This window comes from Apodemus sylvaticus, chromosome 2, assembly GCF_947179515.1.
Source record: "Apodemus sylvaticus chromosome 2, mApoSyl1.1, whole genome shotgun sequence".
NCBI lineage: Eukaryota > Metazoa > Chordata > Mammalia > Rodentia > Muridae > Apodemus > Apodemus sylvaticus.
In genome coordinates, this window is record NC_067473.1 from 151,246,981 (window position 1) to 151,269,930 (window position 22,950).

Consider the following 22,950-nt stretch of genomic DNA (forward strand, 5'->3'; position numbering starts at 1 on the left):
TCAAACAGAGGAGGGGTGGAACTGGTGAAGAGGAGCAGTGGGATGAGGGACTGGGAGGAGGGGAAGGAGGGGAAATGATGGTTGGAATGGAGGAGGGGTTGGGAGGAGGAGAGGAAGGAAACAATGGCTGGAACATATATAGGTGAGAAGAATTAGAATCCCCTCACCTCCTTCCTCAGGGCAACTTCAAATTCAGCTCACAGACTGTTCATCCTGTTAGCTCAATAAATCTTTAATTACAATTGGATTGAGTTTATGATCTTTAACCCAGGGGTCACAAACTCCATAACATCAGAATACCCTGGGTGGGTTTCATCCTTAGCACCAAAAATAAAATAGCAAATGAGATCATTGTATGCCCAAATAAGGAGAGGGAGAGAAACCTCAGTAAAAAGATATTTAATGTCAGAGGGACGCTGGACATGTGGGCAGAGATGACAGTCACACAGGCAGTTGACCTGACCTGCCAGCACGCCCTGTCATTCTCAAAGCCTCCCTCGGCAGGATGACAGCAGATTCCTGTCCTATGCAACAGGTACTTGGTTCCCAGTTGAAACCCAGGTTTGCTCCACATCTTCCTGGCTGTAGCAGGTGACCTGACCATCTTTCTCTTGGCACAGGAGCTTGAGACAGGAGCTGGTGACATTCTCATCAGAAGGCAGAGGCAGGGTCCAGGGAGGCACAGATCTCTTATGGTCACCAATCAGAATGACTTGAGACCACTTCCCAGTGCTGGGGAAGGAGACTTTCCTGCAGTGTGTACTTAGATGAGAAAAGAAGGAAGTTCAGAGCCCCTGCCTAGAGCCATTTCCATTTTGGGGAAGACCTGGGCCACCATTGGGTCATCAGGCCTTTCCACAGGGCCTCTGGGTCTCCTGGCCAGGGTCACAGAGACTCATCGTCCCCACAGGACTGTAGATCTGAAATAGGTCCTTCTCCTTCATCTAATCCCCACCTGGAGGCCATGGCGCACAGACACTCTCAAGCCCGCGTCCAGAGAATCCTGGCCAGAAAACAGGGAAAAACCCATTTCTCTCCCACTGGCTGTAGATGACCAGCAATGTCCAGTCCTCACAGAGGGCCAGCATCTCATAAGCTTTTCCTCTCCACTTTCTTCTCTTGATTATTTATCATCCATCCATCCATTTGTACAAATATAAAATATATTTAGATAGATTTATATAATATAGACTTTTGAGAGGCAGAGAGGAGCGGGCCAGAGGCCCGCGTACGGTCACTTACAGACGTACTGGTCCACAATCTCGGTGCACTTTTTGCATCTGACAAAGCAACACCAGTGGAACCTGCAGTGGCAGCGCTCCACCTGGACGCTCTTGAAGCGGTCATAGCCGCGCCCACAGCACATGAGCTCACAGCCGTCCATGCCCTCCGAGGTCTTGTTGCACAGGCGACCCTGAGTACCCAGGGAGCCTGTGGTCTCGTTACGCAGGCAGTAGTCAGGGCTGGGGTCCACGTAGACCAGGTCCTCTGGGGTGGGCTGGTTGAAGCGGCTGTTGGCCAGCTCCAGCTTGCCCTGGCGGGTGATGCGCATGGCCGCCGCGCTGTCGTATTTCTCCTTCAAGCGGTCTCCCACCTTGCGGAACTCGGCCAGCTGCAGCCAGCAGGTCTTGAGGCTGCAGGACCCGGAGACTCCGTGACATTTGCAGGCAACATCGGCCATCTTATACACAGCCTGGGGGAGGAGGAAAATGACAATAAGGAGAATCCGGCACAAACTAAGGAGAATCCTTCAAGCAAGTGGAGAAGTGGGCCAGTGAACTCAGCAGGAAAAGGGGCTTGCTGCCAGGCCTGCCGATCTGAGTTCGAGCCCCAGGGCTTACATGATAGAAGGAGAGAACCAACTCCCACAGTACTCCCAAAGATCATCTTCCAAAGTTGTTTTTAGAGCTAGGCTTGGAGGTTTACACCTTTGATTCCAGCACTTGGAAGGCAGAGACGGGTAGATTTCTGTGAGTTCAAAGCCAGCCTGGTCTAGGACAGCCAGGAATACACAGAGAAACCCTGTCTCAAAAAAGCAAAACAAGCCAAACAAAAACACAACAACAAATTCGTTAAATTTGTGTGTGTGTGTGTGTGTGTGTGTGTGTGTGTGAGTGAGTGAGAGAGGGAGACAGACAGACAGAGAGACAGAGAGAAAGAAAGAGAGCGAGAGAGGGAGAGAGAGGAAGAGAGAAGGAGGAAGACAGAAACAGTCGGTGCACACGAGGCATGGCGCTCGCATGGACGTCAGAGGACTTTTGGGCAGTTGCTTCTTCTTCCTTGAAGGCAGGACCTGTCTTGTCTCATTCTCCCACAGAATGGTTACTGTGCTTGTGGAGGTCATGGGGCCGCTCCACCTTTCTGTGGGTCCCGGGGAGTAAACTCAGGTCTTCAGGCCTGCTCAGCAAGAGCCTTGACCTCCTGAGCCACCCTGCCGGGCACTCTCGCTGCTGGCTGGCCCGCAGGCTACCAGGCAACTCTCCGGTCTCTTCCTCCCTCCTCGTCGTACGAGGTACAGATGCACATTACTGTATGCAGCCTCCGCCTAGGTTCCAGACACCCTAACGGGTTTATTAGACCTGGGTAGCAATTGTGTCTACCCACTGACCCATCTCCTCGGCCCCTTAAAATTTTGTGAAATCATTTATTGTCATGGAAACAGACTCTCATCTAACCCAGGCTAGCCTCAAACTTGCTCTGCAACCAAAGATGACCTTGAACTTGTGATGCTTTTGCTTCTAATTCCTGAGCGTGGAGAGTGTGGGCATGTGTCACCCTAACCAGTTTATATAGCACCAGGGAGCATCCAGGGCCTTATGCCTGGTAGGCTATCCCTCTACCAGCTGAGCCACATACCCCCACCTCTCCCCACCTCCTGCCTCACTCCTCATCCTCTTTAAGTGGCGTCTATTATGCTGTTCAGGCTGTTCAGACTTTGGGGCTCAAGTGATCTGGCCAGAGCAGCTGGCGGATGTGAGCTGCTGCTCCTGGCTCGGATTGTCTGTGTTGATCAAATCTTCAAACAGATAAAACCCAACAAAACATGTCTAGCTTTTGCACAATATGGAGCACAGGTCACAAGACAGTTCAGTTGTTTCACACTCTGTCATGGCCTGGGCTAGCTGAACGTCCTCCCAGATCCTATTAAATTCCTCCAAAATTGAACAGTGCCTGTTCTAGAGTTGACATTTGGTTGTCAGGAGTTTCCTGTGGGCCATCGAGTCAGTAAACAGGACCACCCTCCGCCCCTCACACCCAGCTAGGGGAGCCTGAGGTGAAACCTGTGCCGTGGGAAGCAGGAGACAGTGCACCTACCCACGTGAGCACTTGTTCCAGAACAAACTGAGGTTGGAAGTCACCGAGTCTCAACATTGTGGAGTGGGACTTTAACTTAGGCCACTCCCACATCAGAGTAGAGCAGAAAGCTGGTTGCTAAGAACTTTTCAGGGAGAGCACACTGGTGTATCAGCCTGGCCCACGGCACACACAGCGAGATAAAAATGCATCTCTGCCTTGCAATGTCTTCCTGGGCCACAGCTCTGGTCCTCAACGGAGTCAGGGCTCTTTCCCCCAGGATTCCCCTTGGATTTCTTTTCAAGAGTCCTCCAACCGTGTTTTCGTTCAACACTAAGGAGAGATCACCACAGGTGCCACAAACAGCCACCGCCAGCTCATGGTCTGTTTAAAAGGCTGTTTTCTTAATAGGGATGTATTTCCTTGACTTTATAGTGGAGAGACTGAATCTCTAGAGAGTCTTGGGAACCAGTGAGGCCCATCCAGAAGTGAGTGAGCCCGCAGGGTAAGCACTTCTGCACTTCAGCCTTGTAGCCTAAGTTTAGCACAAGGAAAGGAAGGGAGGCCTTCCCCCAAGGTTAAAGGCACCAGCACTTTGCCCTGATAACTACCCAAGGACGCCCCAGCAGGGACTTCACAGATAGGCCCTGTGATTACCTTCGGGGCCAAACCACAGGCTTGATGTCTAGCCTGCCTCTCTCTGGAGATGGTCCTTGGCTTATAGGGGGAGGAGCACATGCTGTAGAAAGCACTAAGGGACTGGGACTGTGTTCTGTGTGCAGCTCACGGCCGCCAGCTGCCCTGGAGGCTGTGGCAAGATCACCTGAGCCCAAAAGTTTGAACATTCTGAGTAGCTTAACAAGATTCCATTTAAACAGGATGAGAAGAGGGGGAGGGGGATGAGAAGGGAAGGGGGAGAGAAGGAGAGGGGAGGGGGAAGAGAGGGAAAGGGGGAGGGGAGGGGGAGGGGGAGGACTGGGTCGAGTGTAGCTCACTTGGTAGTGGGATTGCACGAGGCCCTGGGGATGTTCCCTGGTGCTAGATAGACTGGTTAGGGTGACACATGCCCACAGTCTCAACAGTCAGGGTTAGATGCAGACGGGAGAGAACAGGATAAATGTCTCTAAAGGAATAAGCAGCAGGACAGAGGAGAGGGGAGTTGCCTCACAGACATGGCGGGACCCACACAAGTCTGAGGAAGAACCTTGTCTCCCTGCACTATTTAGAAATCCACCTGTCCTCGCCCTGGGTGAAGAAACTGCAGAGACACTGTAATATTTATCCTTTTCTCTCATATTTTATTACTGATTCCTGTGTGAATAAAGAGAAGGCAATGTTAATATGGAGCCCTTCCTACTTCCTAAAAGAACTACTCAATATGAGGTTGGGGACGTAGCTCAGGATAGACCATTGGCCTAGCATATGTAAGAACCTTGATTTGATCCCCAGAGCCACAAAACAAAAGACAACAAAATGCTTTTTTATTTGTTTGTTTGTTTTTGGATTTGGTTTTTTCAAGACAGGGTTTCTCTGTATAGCCCTGGCTGTCCTGGAACTCACTCTGTAGATCAGGCTGGCCTCGAACTCAGAAATCTGCCTACCTCTGCCTCCCAGAGTGCTGGGATTACAGGTGTGCCTGTACCACCGCCTGGCAACAAAATGCTTTTTTAAAACATGTTTCCATCTCAGTCACACCTGTAATTCCAACATCCCAGGAGGCTAAGGGAGGATGGTTGTCATGAGTTTGAGGCTAGCCTGGTCTACATAGAGAGACTCTGGGTCTTTGTTAGTTTTGAGACAAGGTTTCTCTGTATAGCTCTGGCTGTCCTGGAACTCACTTTGTAGACCAGGCTGGCCTCAAATTCAGTAATCACCCTGCCTCTGAGTGTTCCACCACTACCGGGGTTCCTGTGTCATTCTTTTTTTTTTAAAGACTTATTTATTATTATATGTAAGTACATTGTCACTGTCTTTAGATACACCAGAAGAGGGCATCAGATCTCATTACAGATGGTTGTGACACAACATGTGGTTGCTGGGATTTGAACTCAGGACCTTCGGAAGAGCAGTCAGTGTTCTTACCTGCTGAGCTATCTCTCTAGTCCCTGTGTCATTCTGAACACCCTCTTTAAAAAAAAAAAAAAAGGAAAAGAAAAGAAAGAGAAAAAAAGAGCTGGTCTTAGTGGCTAATTCTTCTAATCTTAGCACTCAGAAGGCAGAGGCAATACGACTGCTGTGGGTTTGAGGCTACCCTGGGCTACATACCAGTTCCAGGTTTGCTAGGGGTGCATGGCGAGACCCTGTCTCAGATAAGTATTGGTTTTGCTTGTTGTCCCCCTGCCCTGCAATACTAAGGTCCCAGGCCACATCCATCTCACACTACCATACTCAGTACATGACAAGCGTTAGCCACAGGCTTCCACACCCGCCTTGGTATCCGCATAGTCACCCCCGGGTGCTTGTGCGGGACCAGCTGCTGGCCTTGCCTCCGTGACCCGGGGAAGCTGCCAGAGTAAGAGGCTTCTGCCAAAGCACACGGGACCTCTGCGTGCGCAAGACGGCACATGGCAGATAATCTGCTGCTGTTTTTGCTTATTCTGGCCTTAAAGTACTAGTCTGGGCTCTTCCACCCCGCCATTGTGCCGTCCTCGCTGCACAAGTTCCTGTGCATGTGAGGCGTTGGGAGCTAGACATACTGATGCCCCAGGTGGTGACTGATGCTTAGGGTTCCTTAGACAGAGATTTAAAAAAAAAAATAGAGGGACAAGTGTTCCCATCCTGGAGCAGCCTGTGGCAGAGGGAGAGGTGTGCAGACTGCAGGACCAAGCTAAGGCCTGGGAACCAGACAGAGGAAGACAGGAAAGAGGTCATCGAGGGGCCAGACAGACAGACAGACAGAGAAGGGGCCAACACAAACAAATGATTAAGAACAACAAAAGGAGAAGCAGCAAAAGGAGGGTCAGACCGAGAAGGGGAGGAAGGCGGTGTCTCCCCCACACCTTCTGCACAGATGCTGCCTGGTGCCTGACACTGTCACAGTACCAGAAACGAGCTCAAACCGGGGACTCACACAGCCCCTCTCCCACACTCTGTGAAGCAGACCTCTTACATAACCATTAGGGGGCAACACAATCACGTGTGCCCAGCCATGCAGAGCACAGTAAAGGGTGTTAAAGAAACACACAGCTAGCAGAGCCGTCCTCCATCAGGGAAAAGCTGGGAAAGACCTCAGGAAAAGCTGGGAAAGACCTCAGGAAAAGCTTCGCCCAGGCTTGGGGGCTAGAGGCCCTGCAGTGAGCAAGAAGGCCTTCGGGCCTGGGTGGCCTTTGGGCTCAGACCTATTTTGTTTTGTTAGGCAGGCTCTTGCCCAGACTGGCCCTGAACCAGGCTCAAGCGATCCTTAGGCCTCAGCCTTCTTTATACCCAGGATTAGAGATGTCCACAGAAAGTAGGCATTCAAGAGACAAAGAGACAGGGGATTGGCCACTGTGGGGCAGCTGTTCTCAGAGATGCCATTCGAGGAAGCCCAAAGGAGTGAAGGAGCACAGGTGCCATCGCGCTGTCCCCAGAGGTAGTGGGGACAATGGGGGTGTGGTGGTGAGGACAACCAGGATAACAGCTGTGGCAAGACACCCGTGTGTGAGCTTCTACAGGGCTGAAGCTCAGAAGACAGGTGTGTCTCCTCATTCCCCCTGCGGTCTCAAACCTCCCAGTGCAGACCACATCCACCATTACCCCTGAGTGTGCTTTGGGGCTGTGGCTCTGTATCTGCTCCATAGTAGCATTTCAGAGTCCGCCCTAAGCTCTCCTGACGCTGTAACAAACTATACACCCCAGGTTTGATGGCTTAATCATTCAATCATTACAGGAAGGGTGGGCCATGACCAATGTCCTCTGAAGTGAGAAGTCGGAAAGGTGGCAGTCAGTAGCTAGGACAGTAGTAGTTGTCCCTGCCCCCATGCAGCACAGCCTGCCTGTACCCCAGCTCCTGGGAGGCAGAATCGGAACAATGTCTCAAGCCCAAGAGTTTGTGGAAACCAGACTGGACAAGAAGGAAGACCCTGTCTTAAAAAACGAACACAGGCTGCCTGGGGTGGTGCACACCTTTAGCCCCAGCACTCAGAAAGCGGAGGCACGTGGATCTCAGAGTTTGAGGCCAGTCTGGTCTACACTGTGTTCCAGGCCAGTTGGTGCTTGCACCGGCTGCTTTTGTGTGCCAACTTGACACAAGCTGAGTTATCCCAGAGAAAGGAGCCTCCCTTGAGGAAATGCCTCTATGAGATCCAGCTGTAAGGCATTTTCTCAATTAGCGATCAAGAGGGGAGGGCCCATTGTGGGTGGTGCCATCCATGGGTTCTATTAAAAAAAAAAAAAGCAGGCTGAGCAACCCAGGGGAAGCAAGCCAGTAAGTAAGTAACATCCCTCCCTGGCCTCTGCATCAGCTCCTGCTCCCTGCTCGAGCTCCAGTTCTGACTTCCTTTGGTGATGAACAGCAATGTGGAAGTGTAAGCTGAATAAACCCTTTCCTCCCCAACTCGCTTCTTGGTCATGATGTTTATGCAGGAATAGAAGCCCTGGCTAAGGCAGTGCTACAGAGTGGGATTCTGTCCCCCAAATAAACTGTCACCACCAATAATCAATCACAAAAATACTCCTGACCTCCCCTTCCCCCAAAAGGAAGATAATCTCACTAGAAGTGGAATACATGGGAAGGGGCCAGCGGAGGGAAGGCGTGCCGTCCGCACGCACCCTCAGCTTTCTTGGCGGTGGTCGGAAGGGCAAGCTGGCTTACCCGGCGGCCAGCCTCGTTGTTCTGCAGGTTCATGAGGGCTCGGCCCTGCTCCTCCGACCCCTTGGCAAAGTTCTTCTCACGCTCTCGGGCATCCACAAACTCCTTGGCAAAGCGGTAGCCGTACTCCACGTTGTCTCCACAGCCACCCCACAGCCAGTCCCGGGGCAGGTCCTTGGGCCTCGCTGCACGGCTGCAGCCACAGGTGGACAGCTCGCCCTCTCTGCAGGCCCGGCTGATGGCATTCACCACACCAGCAGCGCTCACCGCATACGTGAAGGCCGTCTCCCGGCTACCTGCGGCAGGGACAAGACGCGGTAAGCTGGTCACTGTCCTCTGCTGACGGCCTTTCCTTCCCTCTGCTTGGCTGTGGCTGTCCCGGGGAATTCCTGCCCTTCCCACAGCACTGATGGTTAGAAACGCTTTGCAGTGGGCTGACCCTGGCCCCCTTTTGACTTCTTGGTTCCAGCTCTGCCCTGTGACACCCTCCAGGCTTGGCCCACACTCTAACCATTGTTCTTTATAGGATGATACAGCCACTCTGAGGAGAAGCTGTAAGGAGAGGGAGAACAGAAAGAGACTGAAGAAATTGTGAGATTAATAGAACAAATCTGCACCCAAGCAAAAACAGATTCTTCTTCAGATATTGTTTCTCTCCTGCCCATAAGCTACACATCTGTGTGTCTGTCCTTTCTGTGGCTGCCACTGTCCAGTAGGGCCCTGGCAGAGGCCAGGACTAGAAGGTGAACCAGACAACATTGTCTAGAATAGTCCTGTGGTTTCCTGCTCTCTTCCTTGGGCCCCAGGCTGCCTCAGGGAACCACACCTGAAGTTCCAGTGACTGGTCATCTTGTGTTCAGTGTCCCAACTATGTTCCTCTTTATTGCAGCAGAAATCTACTTAAAGTCTCCCACGGTGCATGCTGTGCTGTACTGCAGCTGGGAATGTGATTGGCTGCAGATGCTCTGGAAATTAACAAAGTCCCCAGATGACCCAGAAATTCCACTCCTAAAAATATGCCTAACGGAAACGAAGATACATGTTTAAATGTTTCCCAGTGGACGCTCATTGCAGCATGATTCATAATAGCCAGAGAGAGAGGGACAGACAGACAGACACAACTCAATTATTCATCAGGGGATGGCTAAACACAATACATGAAATACTAATGGGAATGAAGTACTAATATATTCCATGACACGGATAAACCTTTAAATACCTCCATCAAGCGAAGAGGCCATGTATCATTGGATCCCATTATAGGAATGTTCAGAATTGGAAAAATCCATAGAGACAGATTAGCTGTAGCCTAGGGCTGAAGCCAGGGGTTAGACAGTGGGTGTTAAGTCAACACGAATGCTCTGGAATTAGTGATTACAGTTGCACATCTAGAAAATCCACTGAAGACCACTGAACTGTATACTTTTAAATGATGAATTGTATATGACATGAATGCTGTCCCCTTAAAGCTGTTTTAACACAGAACACAGACTCTTGTGTGGGATCAGATATTGAGAGAAGTGGCTGTTGTTGGCAGGTCACAGACGCCTCCTGGATTTGTTATTGCACCTGGTAGAATCTTTTATCCTCCTTCTGCGACTCTCCCATGCTTCCACAGTGGGAGGGAGACACCAAGGTCCCAGGGTGTGGACAGACAGAAGCCTGTACTCAACCACAGGTCTGAGGGCTGAGCTGGCTCCACAGTTAAGAGTCTTTGCTGCTGTTGAAGAAGGCTAGAGTTTGCTTCCCAGCACCCATCAGGTGGCTCACAAGCTCCTGTGACTACAGCTCCAATGCCTTCCTCTAGCTTCTGTACACACATAAATAGACACACACACACACACACACACAAAGCAAACAATAAACTAAATCTTAAAGGTCTGGAGTGATTTCTACTTCTTGATTACCTTGGCACCACACAGTGATGTTAGAAATCAGACCACACTGGGCCAATCAGCTTTTCACAACTAACAGGAATCGGCTCTGGTCTTTTGTAAACAGGAACAGCCCATGAAGCCTCTAACTCTTGGTAGGAGGCCCCACTGTGATCTAGCTGCTACAGCTGACACTTGCCCCAGTGCTGACTGTAACAACGAATGCAGGGACGGTAAGACAGTCCCAGAAGCTCTTTCAAAACAAGATGATTTTATTTTAAATTGTGTTTGTATTTATGTCTTTGTAGGGAAATATGCATGTGCACACAGTGCTTCTAGAGGCCAGAAGAGGGTGCTGGATCTCCTGGGGCTGGAGTCATAGGCAGTTAAGAGCTAATGTAGGAGCTGAGAACTGAACTTGGGTCCTCTGAACGAGTATTCTGTGCTTTTGTTTGTTTGTTTGGTTGGTTGGTTTATGGAGACAGGGTTTCTCGGTGTGGCCCTGGCTATCCTGGAACTCATTAGGATTACAGGCGTGCGCCGCCGCTGCCACCACCACCACCACCACCACCACCTGGCTGCATTATGTGCTCTTAAGGAAGCAGGCTGGGCCCTACTCTAAGCGAGCCATCTCTGAAAAGTCTTCCAGAAATGCTCTCAGACAGGCCACCTGGAGCAGGACGGAACCTCAGAAACCCCAGCATGACGTGCGTCTCTTTCCATTCTCCACAAGAATTAGCCTCTAGTCTTCCTCGGGAAAGCACTGGCCTCTCAGAGCAGTTTATTCGTCGCTCTCTCTCTTTTTCACACGATTCCATCACTAGGAAGTTCCTCCTCACATAAAACCAAAATACGCCTCCTTGTAATTTCTGTCTGCGGGAACAGCCCTGCCTAACCCCTTTCCATTTGTCAGCTCTCCAGTGTTTGAAAACAAGAAACATGCCTTTTCTGTGCTCCTCTTCCAACTCGCATATGTCTGATTTCTTCCACCCTTCTTTAGCAAATGTGCTTCAGGGTCCAATCAGCCCTCCCCAAATACCTTTTGAAACCACATGCCCGTCTCTAAATATAATACACCAGGTGCCACCCACTGACCTCCGGTGACTTGGGATCTGAAAGTGTCCTCTGGCACACTGGGCCCGCTTTGCCTCTGCAGGAGGGGCGTGGTCAGGCTCTGAGAGTGTAGGGTGCCAACTGCACAGGGCAGCACGGGGTGGGGTGGAGGGTTGTCTTGGGTAAGAGATTCTTGCATAGAAATCTCTTGCAAGGGACAGTTCCCCACCGCAGGTTAGATAAACAGTGTGTGTGTGTGTGTGTGTGTTGGGTGGTTGGAGGCTATCCAGACATGAAACAGTCACACATGAAAGGAAAACCAAACCATCTCGAAGATATGAGGTGGGCAAGCCAGAGCCACAGAGCACGGGGAGAGACTTTGGAAGCGAGGCTGCTCTTCTGAGCTGTTCTGCTGCCCTCTGGTGATGACTTGTGCTGAAGCTTCAAGAAGGGACCTAGGAGGAGCTACCCCAGGGCACAGCTTCTCAGACACAGAGAGCCTTCAGGGAGGCTACAGAAAAAGGAGTGGGGGCTTGCAACCTATGCCTTTAATCCTAGCACTAGGGAGGCTGAGGTAGGCAGATCTCTGTGAGTTCAAGCCCAGACCAATCTACATAAAGTTCCAGAACACACAGGGCTATGTAGAGAGACTCTGTCTTAAAACAACAAACGAACACAGCAACAACAACAACAACAACAAAACTAAGGGTGGCGAAAACCAGGCAGACCAAAGTACTCCGATGGTAACTGACCTGGATCAAGCCAGATGTGCCTCCTTTGTAAATAGGCCTGCCCTGCACAAGCTGCCCCACTATGCAATCAGGTTCAGCAGCATCTATTCCTGATACCCACCCCTCCCCGCCATGCATGTGCAGGTGTGTGCAACGTGTGCGGATGCCTGTGCATTCCCTCAGTGGAAGTCAGAAGTCCTTGAGAAACCAGGCTCTAGTCGACTTGGTCTTCTTCCGAGACAATGAAAAGAAGGGGTGGGCAATCTTGTCTCTGAATTCTCCCAGGTCAGCTCCCCACCACACTGCCTCACCCGACCGAGTGTGGTTCCTCAGGACCTACCCTCCTTATCTTCCGAGACAAGGACCTAGGGCTCGCAGATTTGGCTGGGCCGGCTGCCAGTCGTCTCTGCCTCTCCAGTGTTGGGATTACAAGCATGCTTCGCAGCACCTGTCTTTCTGTGTGAGTGCTGGAGATCAGATCGGGTCCTCACGCTTGCAGGGCAAGCAAGTTTTCAGACAGAGCCAGTTCATGGCCTCTCTGTCCCCACTATTCCTCGAATGAAGAGAAACAGGCCATGGAGGATGGATGCCCTCCCCACCTGGACTAGTCTCAGGGTCTCACCCAAAACTGCGTAAGCAGGGCAGGCGCTGTGCCGAGGAGAGGGATGTGTGCAAAGAGGATCCCCGAAGAATCACTAAGTCAATCCACCAAAACCCAAGTCAGCTTTCTGGGGAGACTGCCCCTCTGGCCATCCCGGGACACGGGCACAAGCCTTCGATAAAGCCAGAGCTGATCCCATGGCAGGATTCAAAGCAGACACCCCTTGTTTTTCATTTTTCAATTTGAGACTGGGGGAAAGATGTGTGTGGGAATCCTAATAGAATACTTCACAATCTCTCCCCCACCCGTGACCACCACCAACCCTTCTGGAATCCTACTTTGGGAAGACCCTAGTTGCAGCTACCTCTAGCAGGCAGAGCAGTGGGGCCCTGTGTGGGGACAATTTGGGAGACAAGCCTACCAACACCTTCCTTTTATGGTCCTGGAGATAAGACCCAGGAGAATGGGGCCCGGCTTCTTAATTTCTTGCCAGAGAGGGGAGAATTGCATTTCAAAAGGACCTAAGACAATTAGACTCAAATCACACCTCCATCTGGGCAATAGGACAGCCATGATCTCAGCAGCTGCGGGACAGGGAGGGGACAGGGAGGGGACACCCCCCCCACACACACACACACAGTGGTCCTCTCACCTCTCACCTTCCTCTCCAGCACTTGCACTTACATCCCTTTTCAAAGGAGAACGCCTGGCCGGCTCTGGGCCTGGTTAATGACAGCTATTACCAATCTGGTACCAAGTTTTCACCTCTTGCTCAAGGGCTCAAGTGAAAAAGATGTTAAATATGCAGTTGGGATATTCTCCCCTGAGACTCTGTAAAGACTTTAAAAAAAAAAAAAAAAAAAAAAAAAAAGGGGGCCTTCTAGCCCTGAGAGACAAAGGCAGCCATGGCGGCAGGTCTCTAACCAACTCCCTCCTTACTCAGATGTTCCATTCCTTCTCAGATTGAGTCACAGACAGCCCCAGGGTCTGAGGGAAGGCAGTTACACCTCGTGGGGCTCCCTCTCCCTTCTAACAGGCCGCTTCCAAGCCTAGGAAGAACTCAGTGTGATCTTCTGTTCACGCTATCAATGCACCAGGCATGAAGACACAGGACCTGTAGCCGAGCCAAGCTCAAGAGGCCTCTTACCTATCTGCATGACTCTGCCAAAGACAGAAGCATTGTCCACCGTGCTGCAGTTCCACCGCCTCTGCCGGAACTGATGCTGGCACTCCCTGATGCCCGTCTTGGCTCCCTCCCCGATGTAGGACATGTGCTCCTGATACAACTGACACAGCTTTCTCTGGCCTGGGGAAAGCCCAGGAAGTTGGCTGCACACGGGCTGAGCGCCAATGATGAACATCTCAGGTCTCTGCACCGGGTTCAGAGCTAGCGACCTACAACAGCAATCCAGAAAGAGAGGACGCAGCTGTGAATGCACCAATGCGCGGTTCAACCGATTACTCCACCCCCTCTCTCCAATGCTCTCCATACGCAAGGCTCTGGACTAAGGATCTGGAAGGGAACTTGAGAACAGTGCAGGGTGTAGTGTTGCACCCTGCATCTTTGATCCCAGCACATGGGATGCAGAGGCAGGCGGATCTCTGTGAGTTAGAGGCCAGTCTGGTCTATAGAACAAGTTTCAGGACAGCCAGAGGTCTGTAGTGAGACCCTGTCTAGAAATAAAAAAATCAAAAACAAAACACAACACAACAAAAATCTGAACTGTCTTAAAGGGTGAGGGTGGGCATAGGAGACTGTGCAGGGCAGCGAGAGGGACCCCCCTCAGTCGGGGGTACAGACCCTGCTGGAGGAGAGGGGATACTCAGTGTCGCCAAGGGCAGGATGCAGGAGGGAAGGTACCTATTCCTTTAATGCAGATCTCCTGGTGCCTTAAGATAGATAGACTCTGCTTCACACGAGCGACCACACACCCTAAACTGTTCTTTCCCCCACCTCTCTGTATACCCAAGTCTCTGCCAATCAGTTTAGGGGCTACTTTTGCTCATCATCTGGCATATATAACAAATGAAGAGCTAGATTAGACGAGGGACTTACAGATTTACCATCTGAGTCCAAGCACAAGTTGGGCACAGACTGAGACATTTCCATGTCTGCTTAGCAAACACAGTGGCCTTGAAAACACAAAAGAGGGCACTTGGTTCTTTCTATAAAGCTCTCTTTGGCCTTCAGACTGATCAAGAAGGGATTTTACCCCTTCTGCCTCTACCAGCAGCAAACGAACACACACACACACACACACACACACAGATAGCAACACTACACACACACACACACCTCTTTTGTGTTTGTGGGCCTCATTGTGTTCTCCAGAATGACCTTGAACTACTGAGCTCAAGTGGTCTGTCTACCTCAGCCTTTCTAACGTGTGTGTGTGTGTGTGTGTTTTGCTAAGCATGAAGTTAAGGGTCTCATTCATGCTATCAATATTTTTTGTTTGATAAATAACAATAAAAGCTATTTTAACACTTCACAGGGTGGAGGAACCTTCAGAAATGAGTTTTATACAAGATCTAAGGGTAGAGGAATCTCATGAAACCCTCACCTCTGGGAGCTTGAGGGAGAAAATGAACTCCTCCTGGGATGAATAGGTCCATGGTATTCCTCAGATAAAGGTGTGATCACTCCCGTGAGGCCCTGCTTCAGAGCCTGATTACCCAAGAAGCCTCACGGTCTAGGCTAGACCTCAGCCCTCCCACTTACCCTCAGGAATTGGGTCCAGGCTAGACCTCAGCCCTCCCAGTCACCACCAGGAGTTGGGTCCAGGCTAGACCTCAGCCCTCCCAGTCACCACCAGGAGTTGGGTCCAGGCTAGACCTCAGCCCTCCCAGTCACCACCAGGAGTTGGGTCCAGGCTAGACCTCAGCCCTCCCAGTCACCACCAGGAGTTGGGTCCAGGCTAGACCTCAACCCTCCCAGTCACCACCAGGAGTTGGGTCCAGGCTAGACCTCAGCCCTCCCACTCACCACCAGGAGTTGGCATCAGTCAGCAGTTGTGCCCAGCTGGAGAGCAGAGCTGCCAGGAGCAGCAGCAGCAGGCTGGGCATGGCCGGCCTCAACCCATCCCAGTGCCCTGGGACCAACATCTTCCAAAGCGGAGCTCCCTGGAGAGAGAGAGGTAAAGGAGAGTCAGCAGGCAAATGCCACAGACTTGGGGACCCAGGGGAGATGGGGTACAAGTGCAGAAAAGCTCAAAGGATGAGCTCTGTGGGTGAGTGGCGAGGTGGCAGACACCTGAAAGCAAATTCTGTCCCTTCAGAGAAATTGAGCCCTCTCCAACTCCTTCCTGGGGGTCTGCTCCCCACAGGGCCTTATGCCCTTTACCAAGGTGGGGCTCCTACTCAGGAACCAATTCCTAAGGTAACAATGAGCTGTGAAGCCAGAAAAGCAAATGAAGACAGAGCATTTCAAGGAGATTGTGCCCGCACACCTACCCTTCTAGAGCAGAGCTCAGGAGGGTGGGGACAAAAGGATCATGCTCCCACTTAAAAACCAAACCAAACCCACCCACTCCAGGCCAGAGATTTAATTCTCTATCTTCTTCTTTGTGAGGGTTAAGGATTAAACACCTACAGAATTGGATATGTCTCCCCACAAATGAGAGGCTGCATCCTTCCTGCTCTGAAGACAATTCCTTGTTTACTCTTAAGGAGTAATAGCAGGGAGAACATCAAGGCCTTTCACTTCTGAGGCCATGCAGGAGTCTCACAAGAGCAGGCTTTGGTGACCAGTCTCCTCCCCCAACACTTTGGCCTTTGAAGGGACACATGGAATGCTGTATCTGGACACCACCAGCTCTGGGCCACTTCTCTCAAATCTTCCAGGATGTCCGGCTGAATCCCTTGTCCCACGCACTGGTGTTACACGGCTTTTGCCTTGGGTGGTGAAACACACCCACCCCAGGAAACCGTGTACATTTTGGAAAATACAGCTTTGGTATCCTAGAGCAACAAACCAAATGCCCGCCTATTCCCAGGTTCTCTTCATTTCTAGCGCGCGCGCAAACACACACACACACACACACACACACAACACACACCAAGCTCCAGGTGGTCCCACGCTGGCTCACCACGAAGATCCTGAGCTTCTGGGTCTCTAGTCTGTCCAGGAGGGGGCAGCAGATGCTTTTTAGACCGTCGGTCTAGGAAATATGTTTGACCTGGGGCCACTAAGAGAGGAAGTGGCCAGAGCAGGATTCAGAGTTGGGACAGGCCAGTTCCCCACTCCTTTTGGTTTTCCTGCCCGAGGTCTGAGTTGGGGCGGGGCACCACCAGGCAGGTGTGTGGAGCCGACGGGAACAGATCAAAGAGAGATTTGTTCCTTCGCTTTTGTCATGGAGAAACAGCTCGGAAATGACCCGGCCTCTAACCCGGGCCACTAACAACTCCAACTTTCCTAACCAATTTCACTGCCTCTTCTGAGGGATGCCCCTCCCCCTCCTACCCTCCCCCTCACCCCCCATAAATCCTCCTCCACCCCAGGACCGGAGGTCTGTGAACTCAGAACTCAGAGAGATGGGGCAGAGATAGGGGCTGACTCCAGAAGCTAATGGCTTTATGGAGGGGAGGGTCCAGGTCTGGGATACAGAGGATACATAAGAGAAAGACTTCAAAGGGGCTCCTTATCCAAACATCCCCAGTTTCTCCTCCCAGTCCTTCTTGGGGACCACCCAGCCTTCTCCCCTGGGTGCCCTGGCCAAACTACCACAGACTGGCAAACTCCATACACCTCCCCGGCACCCTGCCCCATGAGGCAGCACACAATCCCAAGTGCAAGTAGCCCAGGTTTCTCCCAATGGGTGGTTCCTAATCTCCACCGGCCCCTCATACCAAGATCCCCATCTCACATTCTCTTAACAAGCTCTGGGAAATCTTTCTGCAGGTCCCAAATTTAAGCAAGGCTAAACTGGGTGGTAGAGAGGGCATCGTTTCAGAGACAGGCAGCCAGATCTGTGCTGTGCTTGCCCCGACCAGAGGCTGATGGGCTGTCTGGGGCCAGACCTCACAGGGACTGCAAATTCCACACCTACCTGTCTTAGAAACATAAAGGGAACATGCACCCGGCCCCAGCAGTTCCCAGCCACCCTGTGTATCACCAAATACCCAGCCTAGACAACTGAGCTCTTAAAGATTACCTCAAACCCAACCAACCAATCAAAGACCCAAACAAAAAAGTCTCTAGCATGTGTGATGTTCCCACTGTCTGTCAGATGTGAAGGGCATGAAACAAGGCACACACAAGAGTGTCCTCAGGAGCTCTGTCCTGGCCAGCAGTGGTCTGCGGACTGATGCTGGGCAGTTGTCTTCTCTTCTGGCATGCTTGCAGGGCATATGGATGGACAGTGTGGAGCTAACCGAAATGTTTTAGTCCCACTGCGTAATATCTCACATCCATCCTAAGAGACGGGACACAGTTGTGGCCAGAGTCCAGGGAACACCTACTGCCAGTTTGTATTTTAATAACGAATTTCCACTTGCTGCTACCTTAAGCCAATCACCCTAGGGTGTTCCACACCTCTCAGGGCCACAGAGCTACATATTCAACATCAGTAAACCAAGCCACAGCTCTAGTACAGAAAAGCCCACTGGCTTTTGATAGTCGTGTGTGTGTGTGTGTGTGTGTGTGTGTGTGTGTGTATCATTGAAAGAAACACTGTAACAGTTCACATTGAAGCATTGTTGATGACTGTGGCTACACAGGCCTGTGATAGCACTAAATACCACCCTGCTGTACCCTTTAGATGAATAGACTACACAGGACAAGAGCTATGTGGAAACCAAGCTGTCCCCTCCCCTGTAGCTACTGATGCACCAGGAAGTGTGTCAATCTCAGTCACAGAGCAGTACCTGCCACGGAGCCTGCATTTGATCTCCAAGACTCACCACGCTTCTGTCCATGAGTTCCACCCTCAGCCAAATATAAATAAATATGAATAAATATGTAAATAGGTTAGCAGCCCTTGTGTCAGCCTCCTGCCACCCACAGGAGACAGGTGAGTCAGCTGTGATCTGCGGTTGCAATGAAGTATTGTGTAGGGATAGATATTACCAAGTGACAGCAGCATGCAACCACGCTCAAAGCTTACCACCAGAAAGCAGAAAAGCGAGTCACAGAGACCCTAAGTGTAAGCCATACAGATGGGACGGGGACCGCGATGAGGACGAGACATGGGTGCAATGATGGCACTTCACTTACGCCATATATCATGTCCACGGCGTGGCTCTCTGCCATTACCCTGTGTTGTGCGTTACCCAACAAAAATGTTCAACAAGGAGGAAGGGTCCCATCAGCGAGCCTGGAGGAGCTCTGTGCATTTTCTCAGTCTCACAGGGCACACACACATCCTTTTCCCGCTGCCTTTTCTTCTTCCAAAAAGAATATTCAAGCTCAAAAGGAAATACTAAACAAATGTTTATTAATTTGGAGACAGCCCCGTGGCACAGCTATTGGAGAGTGGAGCAGATACGGAGCAAACCAGCCACAGCCCCAGCATCCTCTACCAGCCATTCCCACACCACGAGCCAACGCAGCATGGCTTCCTGAGGCCTTGGGGAAACCAGGCTTCGGACAAGCTACTGTCTGTGTCAATTTTATTTTATTTTATTTTGTTATTTTATTTTTGCCAGTGGTTACTATTTAGTTCATAGATACCTTTCTTCTTTAAACATTTTTTTAAATAGTGAGCAAAGATTAATGCAATAATGTAAGGAAGACTTTATCAGAAAAACCCAGTCTCTTGAAGGAATCCCCGGACGCTCATCTTCTGTTCAGCTCAATTAACGCAGGCTTTCTCTGCCAGCCTTAATTATTTCTCCCAAGGGTCTCTGCTTCTACCCTGCCCCCCATTCCTCCTTCCCGATTTGCTCAGCGGACCCTCTTAGCCCTCAGGCACAGCATTCCTTTGTGTGATCTACTTCCTCGACAGTGGGTAGAGATGAAAATTAAAAAAAAAAAAAAAAAAAAAAAAAAACCCTCCTTGGTGGGGTAGGTAGAAGAGTTAACAGCTCTACCACCTTTTGCAGCGGCCTCCGGAGAACTCAAATGTGGCTCGAGAAGTGAAGCCCTGGGAGTGGGGAGGGAGAGAGGGCGATAGAAGGGAGGAGATTTAAATCCTGGCTCTTGCTAGAGATGTTAAAGTAGAAATGCGTTTGGCAGTCCCGGGGAGGAGCCGGCGGGGGAGGGGGTGTCGGTAAAGCCGGAAGGAGAGGAGCCGGATTGCACTGCTGGAGGCAGACCCAGAAAGCAGAGCCCCACGCGCCCAGGAATAGAGAATCCCAGACCGCCAGCTTCCAGCGCTACAGACAAATAGGTGACCCACTCCCAAGTGCACCGACACTGTGAGAATAAATGCCCCAAAGGAGACCCCAGACTCCAGGCAGTCCCCCCGCTGCGACCCTGGAAGCAGCAGGTCCTCTTCCTAGGAAAAAGCATCGTTTTCTCCCCAGTTGCCAAGCAAAAGTCCACGCAAGTTTCATTCTGTGCAGAAGATAAAGGATTTTCATTCATTTAAATGATGAATTACAGTCATTTAAAAAATGGATGGCCCTTAAGTGATCGTGGCTTAGGCAATTATGCCGAGGAACACGAAAGCCAAAACGTGGAAGGTTGTGGGAAAGGTTTAGATGTCTCACCTTGCAAAATGACTTATTTTGGCCTGCTGTGGAGTTGGGGGGAGGGGGGTATGGGCCGCTTCCATGATCTGCAAACTCCCGAGCTTACAGGGAGGGAGGGGTAGGCAGTGCAGCTCTGGATCCTCACTGAGGGCCGCTGGCAGCCTGTCTCTACCAGCTCATTAAAACAAAAGTGCATCTTGTGCTACCAACTCAATGTACTGCTGATTCTGCAAACTGGGGCACAGTTTAATAGGACTTGGAGAAGGGCCAGGGAGACGGTTCAGCAGGTAAAGGTGTCTCATGTACAGCCCGATGATGACTCGATCCTCAGGGCCCACAATGAGGAGAGAACACACTCTTAGACGTTGTGCTCTGACCACCACAATCATGCCAGGCCATGTACACACACACATACATCACACACACACACACACACACACACACACACACACACACACCTTAAAAAAGAGGAGACAGGCCTACACAATATAATCCCATCACTAGGGAGATGGAGACACAGAAAAATGAGTTCAGTGTCAGCTTCAACTACATAGTGAGTTTAAGGTTGACCTGAACTACATGAGACCCTGTCTCAAAAAAAAACAACAAACAAACCTACTAATTGACAGATGGCGAGATCTCTTTGAATAACACGATGATTTAAAATTTTTGGAACATGAATACCTTAGTGGGCAGGAGATATTCTGGGCACAGGGCAGACTTTCATTTCCCTGTTCCCTCTGCTTCCGGCATAATTCATCTGTCCATCCATCCATCCATCCATCCATCCATCTTTTCTCCCTGTCTCTGTCTCTCTGTCCCCCTCTCCCTGTTCCCCCCTCTCTCCTTTTTCTTCAAGACAAAGCTTCTTTGTGTAGCCCCGGCTGTCCTGGAACTAGCTCTGTACATCAGGCTGGCCTGGAACTCAGAGCTTCTTCGCCTGCCTCTGGCTCCCGAGTATTGGGATTAAAAGCCTTCACCACCAATGCCCGGCTCACTAATAGTTCTTGCAGCTTGAATACAGGCTTCACTTAAATACAGGCTCCCAAGGCTTTTTGAATTTGCCACTCTGTTCTCTAAAGGAGATTTAGTATATGTATTGTGTGTTATATGAATTATAACTATAGCAATCATTTTACTAAATTCATTCACACTTCTTACTCTATCTCACATATGCAATTTTCTCAAAGAAGTTACTCTTATTTTCTAAACAACTCTATAGTGTATATGTGTCTGTGTGTCTATGTCTGTCTGTGTTTATGTCAGTGTTTATATATGTGTCTGTGTATATATGTCTCTCTGTGTTGTGAGTCACACTGGGTCAGTGTGTGTCTGCTGGTGTTTGTGTGTATTTCTGTTCATGTGTGTCTGTGTTTCTGTGTGTATATGTCAGTGTTTGTGCATGTGTTTGAGTGTCTATGTTTGTTATGTATCTGTGTGTTTGTGTGTGAGTTTCACTGTGTGTGGCAGTGTATGTTTTTGTTGGTGTGTTTATGTGTGTCTGTGTCAATGTCTCTATGTGTATGTCTTTGAGTATCTGTGTTTGTTCGTGTCTCTGTGTATCTCTATGTGTCTGTGTCTATGTATTTTTGTATCTATGTGCCTGTGTGTGTACCTGTGTGTCTATGTGAGTTACAAAATAGAAAGCCACCATTTTAGTTCTGGGAATCAATCTCAGGTCCTCTACAAGAACAGCAAGTACTCTTAATCACTGGATTATTTCTCCAGTCCTTTGGATAGTGTTTATTACAGCAACAGGTAGCAAACTAGAATGGGGTACAATGTCAAAATCCAGGGACAAATAGAACTTATATGTTCTTGGTGCAACAGAACCTTCACACTGGGGCCAATTCTTGGGGTCCTTGGGCACCCACCAAAAAGTCCGGGCTTTGTTCTGTGACTTACAGGTGTAAGAGCCCCAGTGCCCCACGCCTCAGAAGGCAACACCCATTTCACTCGCAAGAAATGGTCTTGATGCAATAGCAGGAGGATTTTTATTCCAGAGACTCTGGGGTCCACAGTCGCACACCGTGCAGGGGTAGAGGACTGTGGGACCCCGAGTGCAGATTTGGGACAGCTTTTATAAGTTTACAACAAAGCCCACGAATCACAAACCAATCATTCCTTAGCATCGAGAGCCCATGAAGTGATAGCCAATCAATTTGTACCACTCCATAGTTTTTAGACCAATCAGTTTAAATTATCGGAGCCCACGCTCTGTGGACCAATTAGTTTCTTATTTTCTTGGAGGTCTACAGCTGCGTGAACTCCTGGGTGGGGGTAATGGCGTAAGCAGTTTACAGAAGCAAGATAAGCAGATAATTAGCTCTTTTCCAGTTACCTTATGGGGCCAGGATCACCTACTCAAGGACTTTTGCCTAGCTCTTAACAAAGGGCGGGCTCTGGAATGTGACCTTTCACCTAGTTTCTAACAAAGCAGGTTCAAGGAATATGAAGTGTTTGGGGCTCCCTTAGAAGGCTGGAGTTAGAGCTTCTTTGGAGCGATATAGCATTTTAAACTTCTGACTTTTTGGGGTCATTAGAGAGTTAGGCTGTATTTTCTATCCTTTCACAGGAGCTGTTCCAGGCACCACATGGGTGGAAGCACAATTGGATCTGTATTTAGGAAACATGACTATTTAATGACAATAATGGCTGTTGGCATTTAGGGAGTGAAAGGTTGTGAGCTGGGCTCCCCAGTAGAGGAGTCAGAAACCGTGGAAACCTGACACAGGGCAGAAGGAGAGCAGGGGTCACATGAGAGGGAAAGGGTTGGAGGAGGCACTGAGAACCAGCCCCCAGCACAGGACTGGATTGTCTGTCTATCCATGTAGGCTCTCAGATTTCACCAGGCCAACCCTGGGTCACCACTGAAGGGAGACACTGGATAGGACTTGGTGGCCCAGCTCTTACCAAGTATTTGCAACGACTTGGGTTCTACCCCAGCTCTGCAGAGAGAGACAGGGAGAGAGAAAC

At 50.3% G+C, this 22,950-nt stretch overlaps 1 protein-coding gene across 2 annotated transcripts in view; it reads right to left on the reverse strand.

Annotated features, from left to right (window-relative positions):
• Window positions 1–384: 384 nt before the first annotated feature.
• Window positions 385–22,950, reverse strand: part of Wnt5b (Wnt family member 5B) — a 114,599-nt gene continuing 92,033 nt past the window's right edge. For both annotated transcript variants that reach the window (XM_052174708.1, XM_052174707.1), the window contains exons 2-5: window positions 15,329–15,465; window positions 13,490–13,737; window positions 8,087–8,379; window positions 385–1,693 (exon numbers count right to left, since the gene is read on the reverse strand). In XM_052174708.1, the coding sequence (XP_052030668.1) occupies window positions 1,235–1,693; window positions 8,087–8,379; window positions 13,490–13,737; window positions 15,329–15,447 (1,119 nt within the window). In that variant the 5' untranslated portion in view covers window positions 15,448–15,465 and the 3' untranslated portion in view covers window positions 385–1,234. The remainder of the gene's footprint in view (window positions 1,694–8,086; window positions 8,380–13,489; window positions 13,738–15,328; window positions 15,466–22,950) is intronic.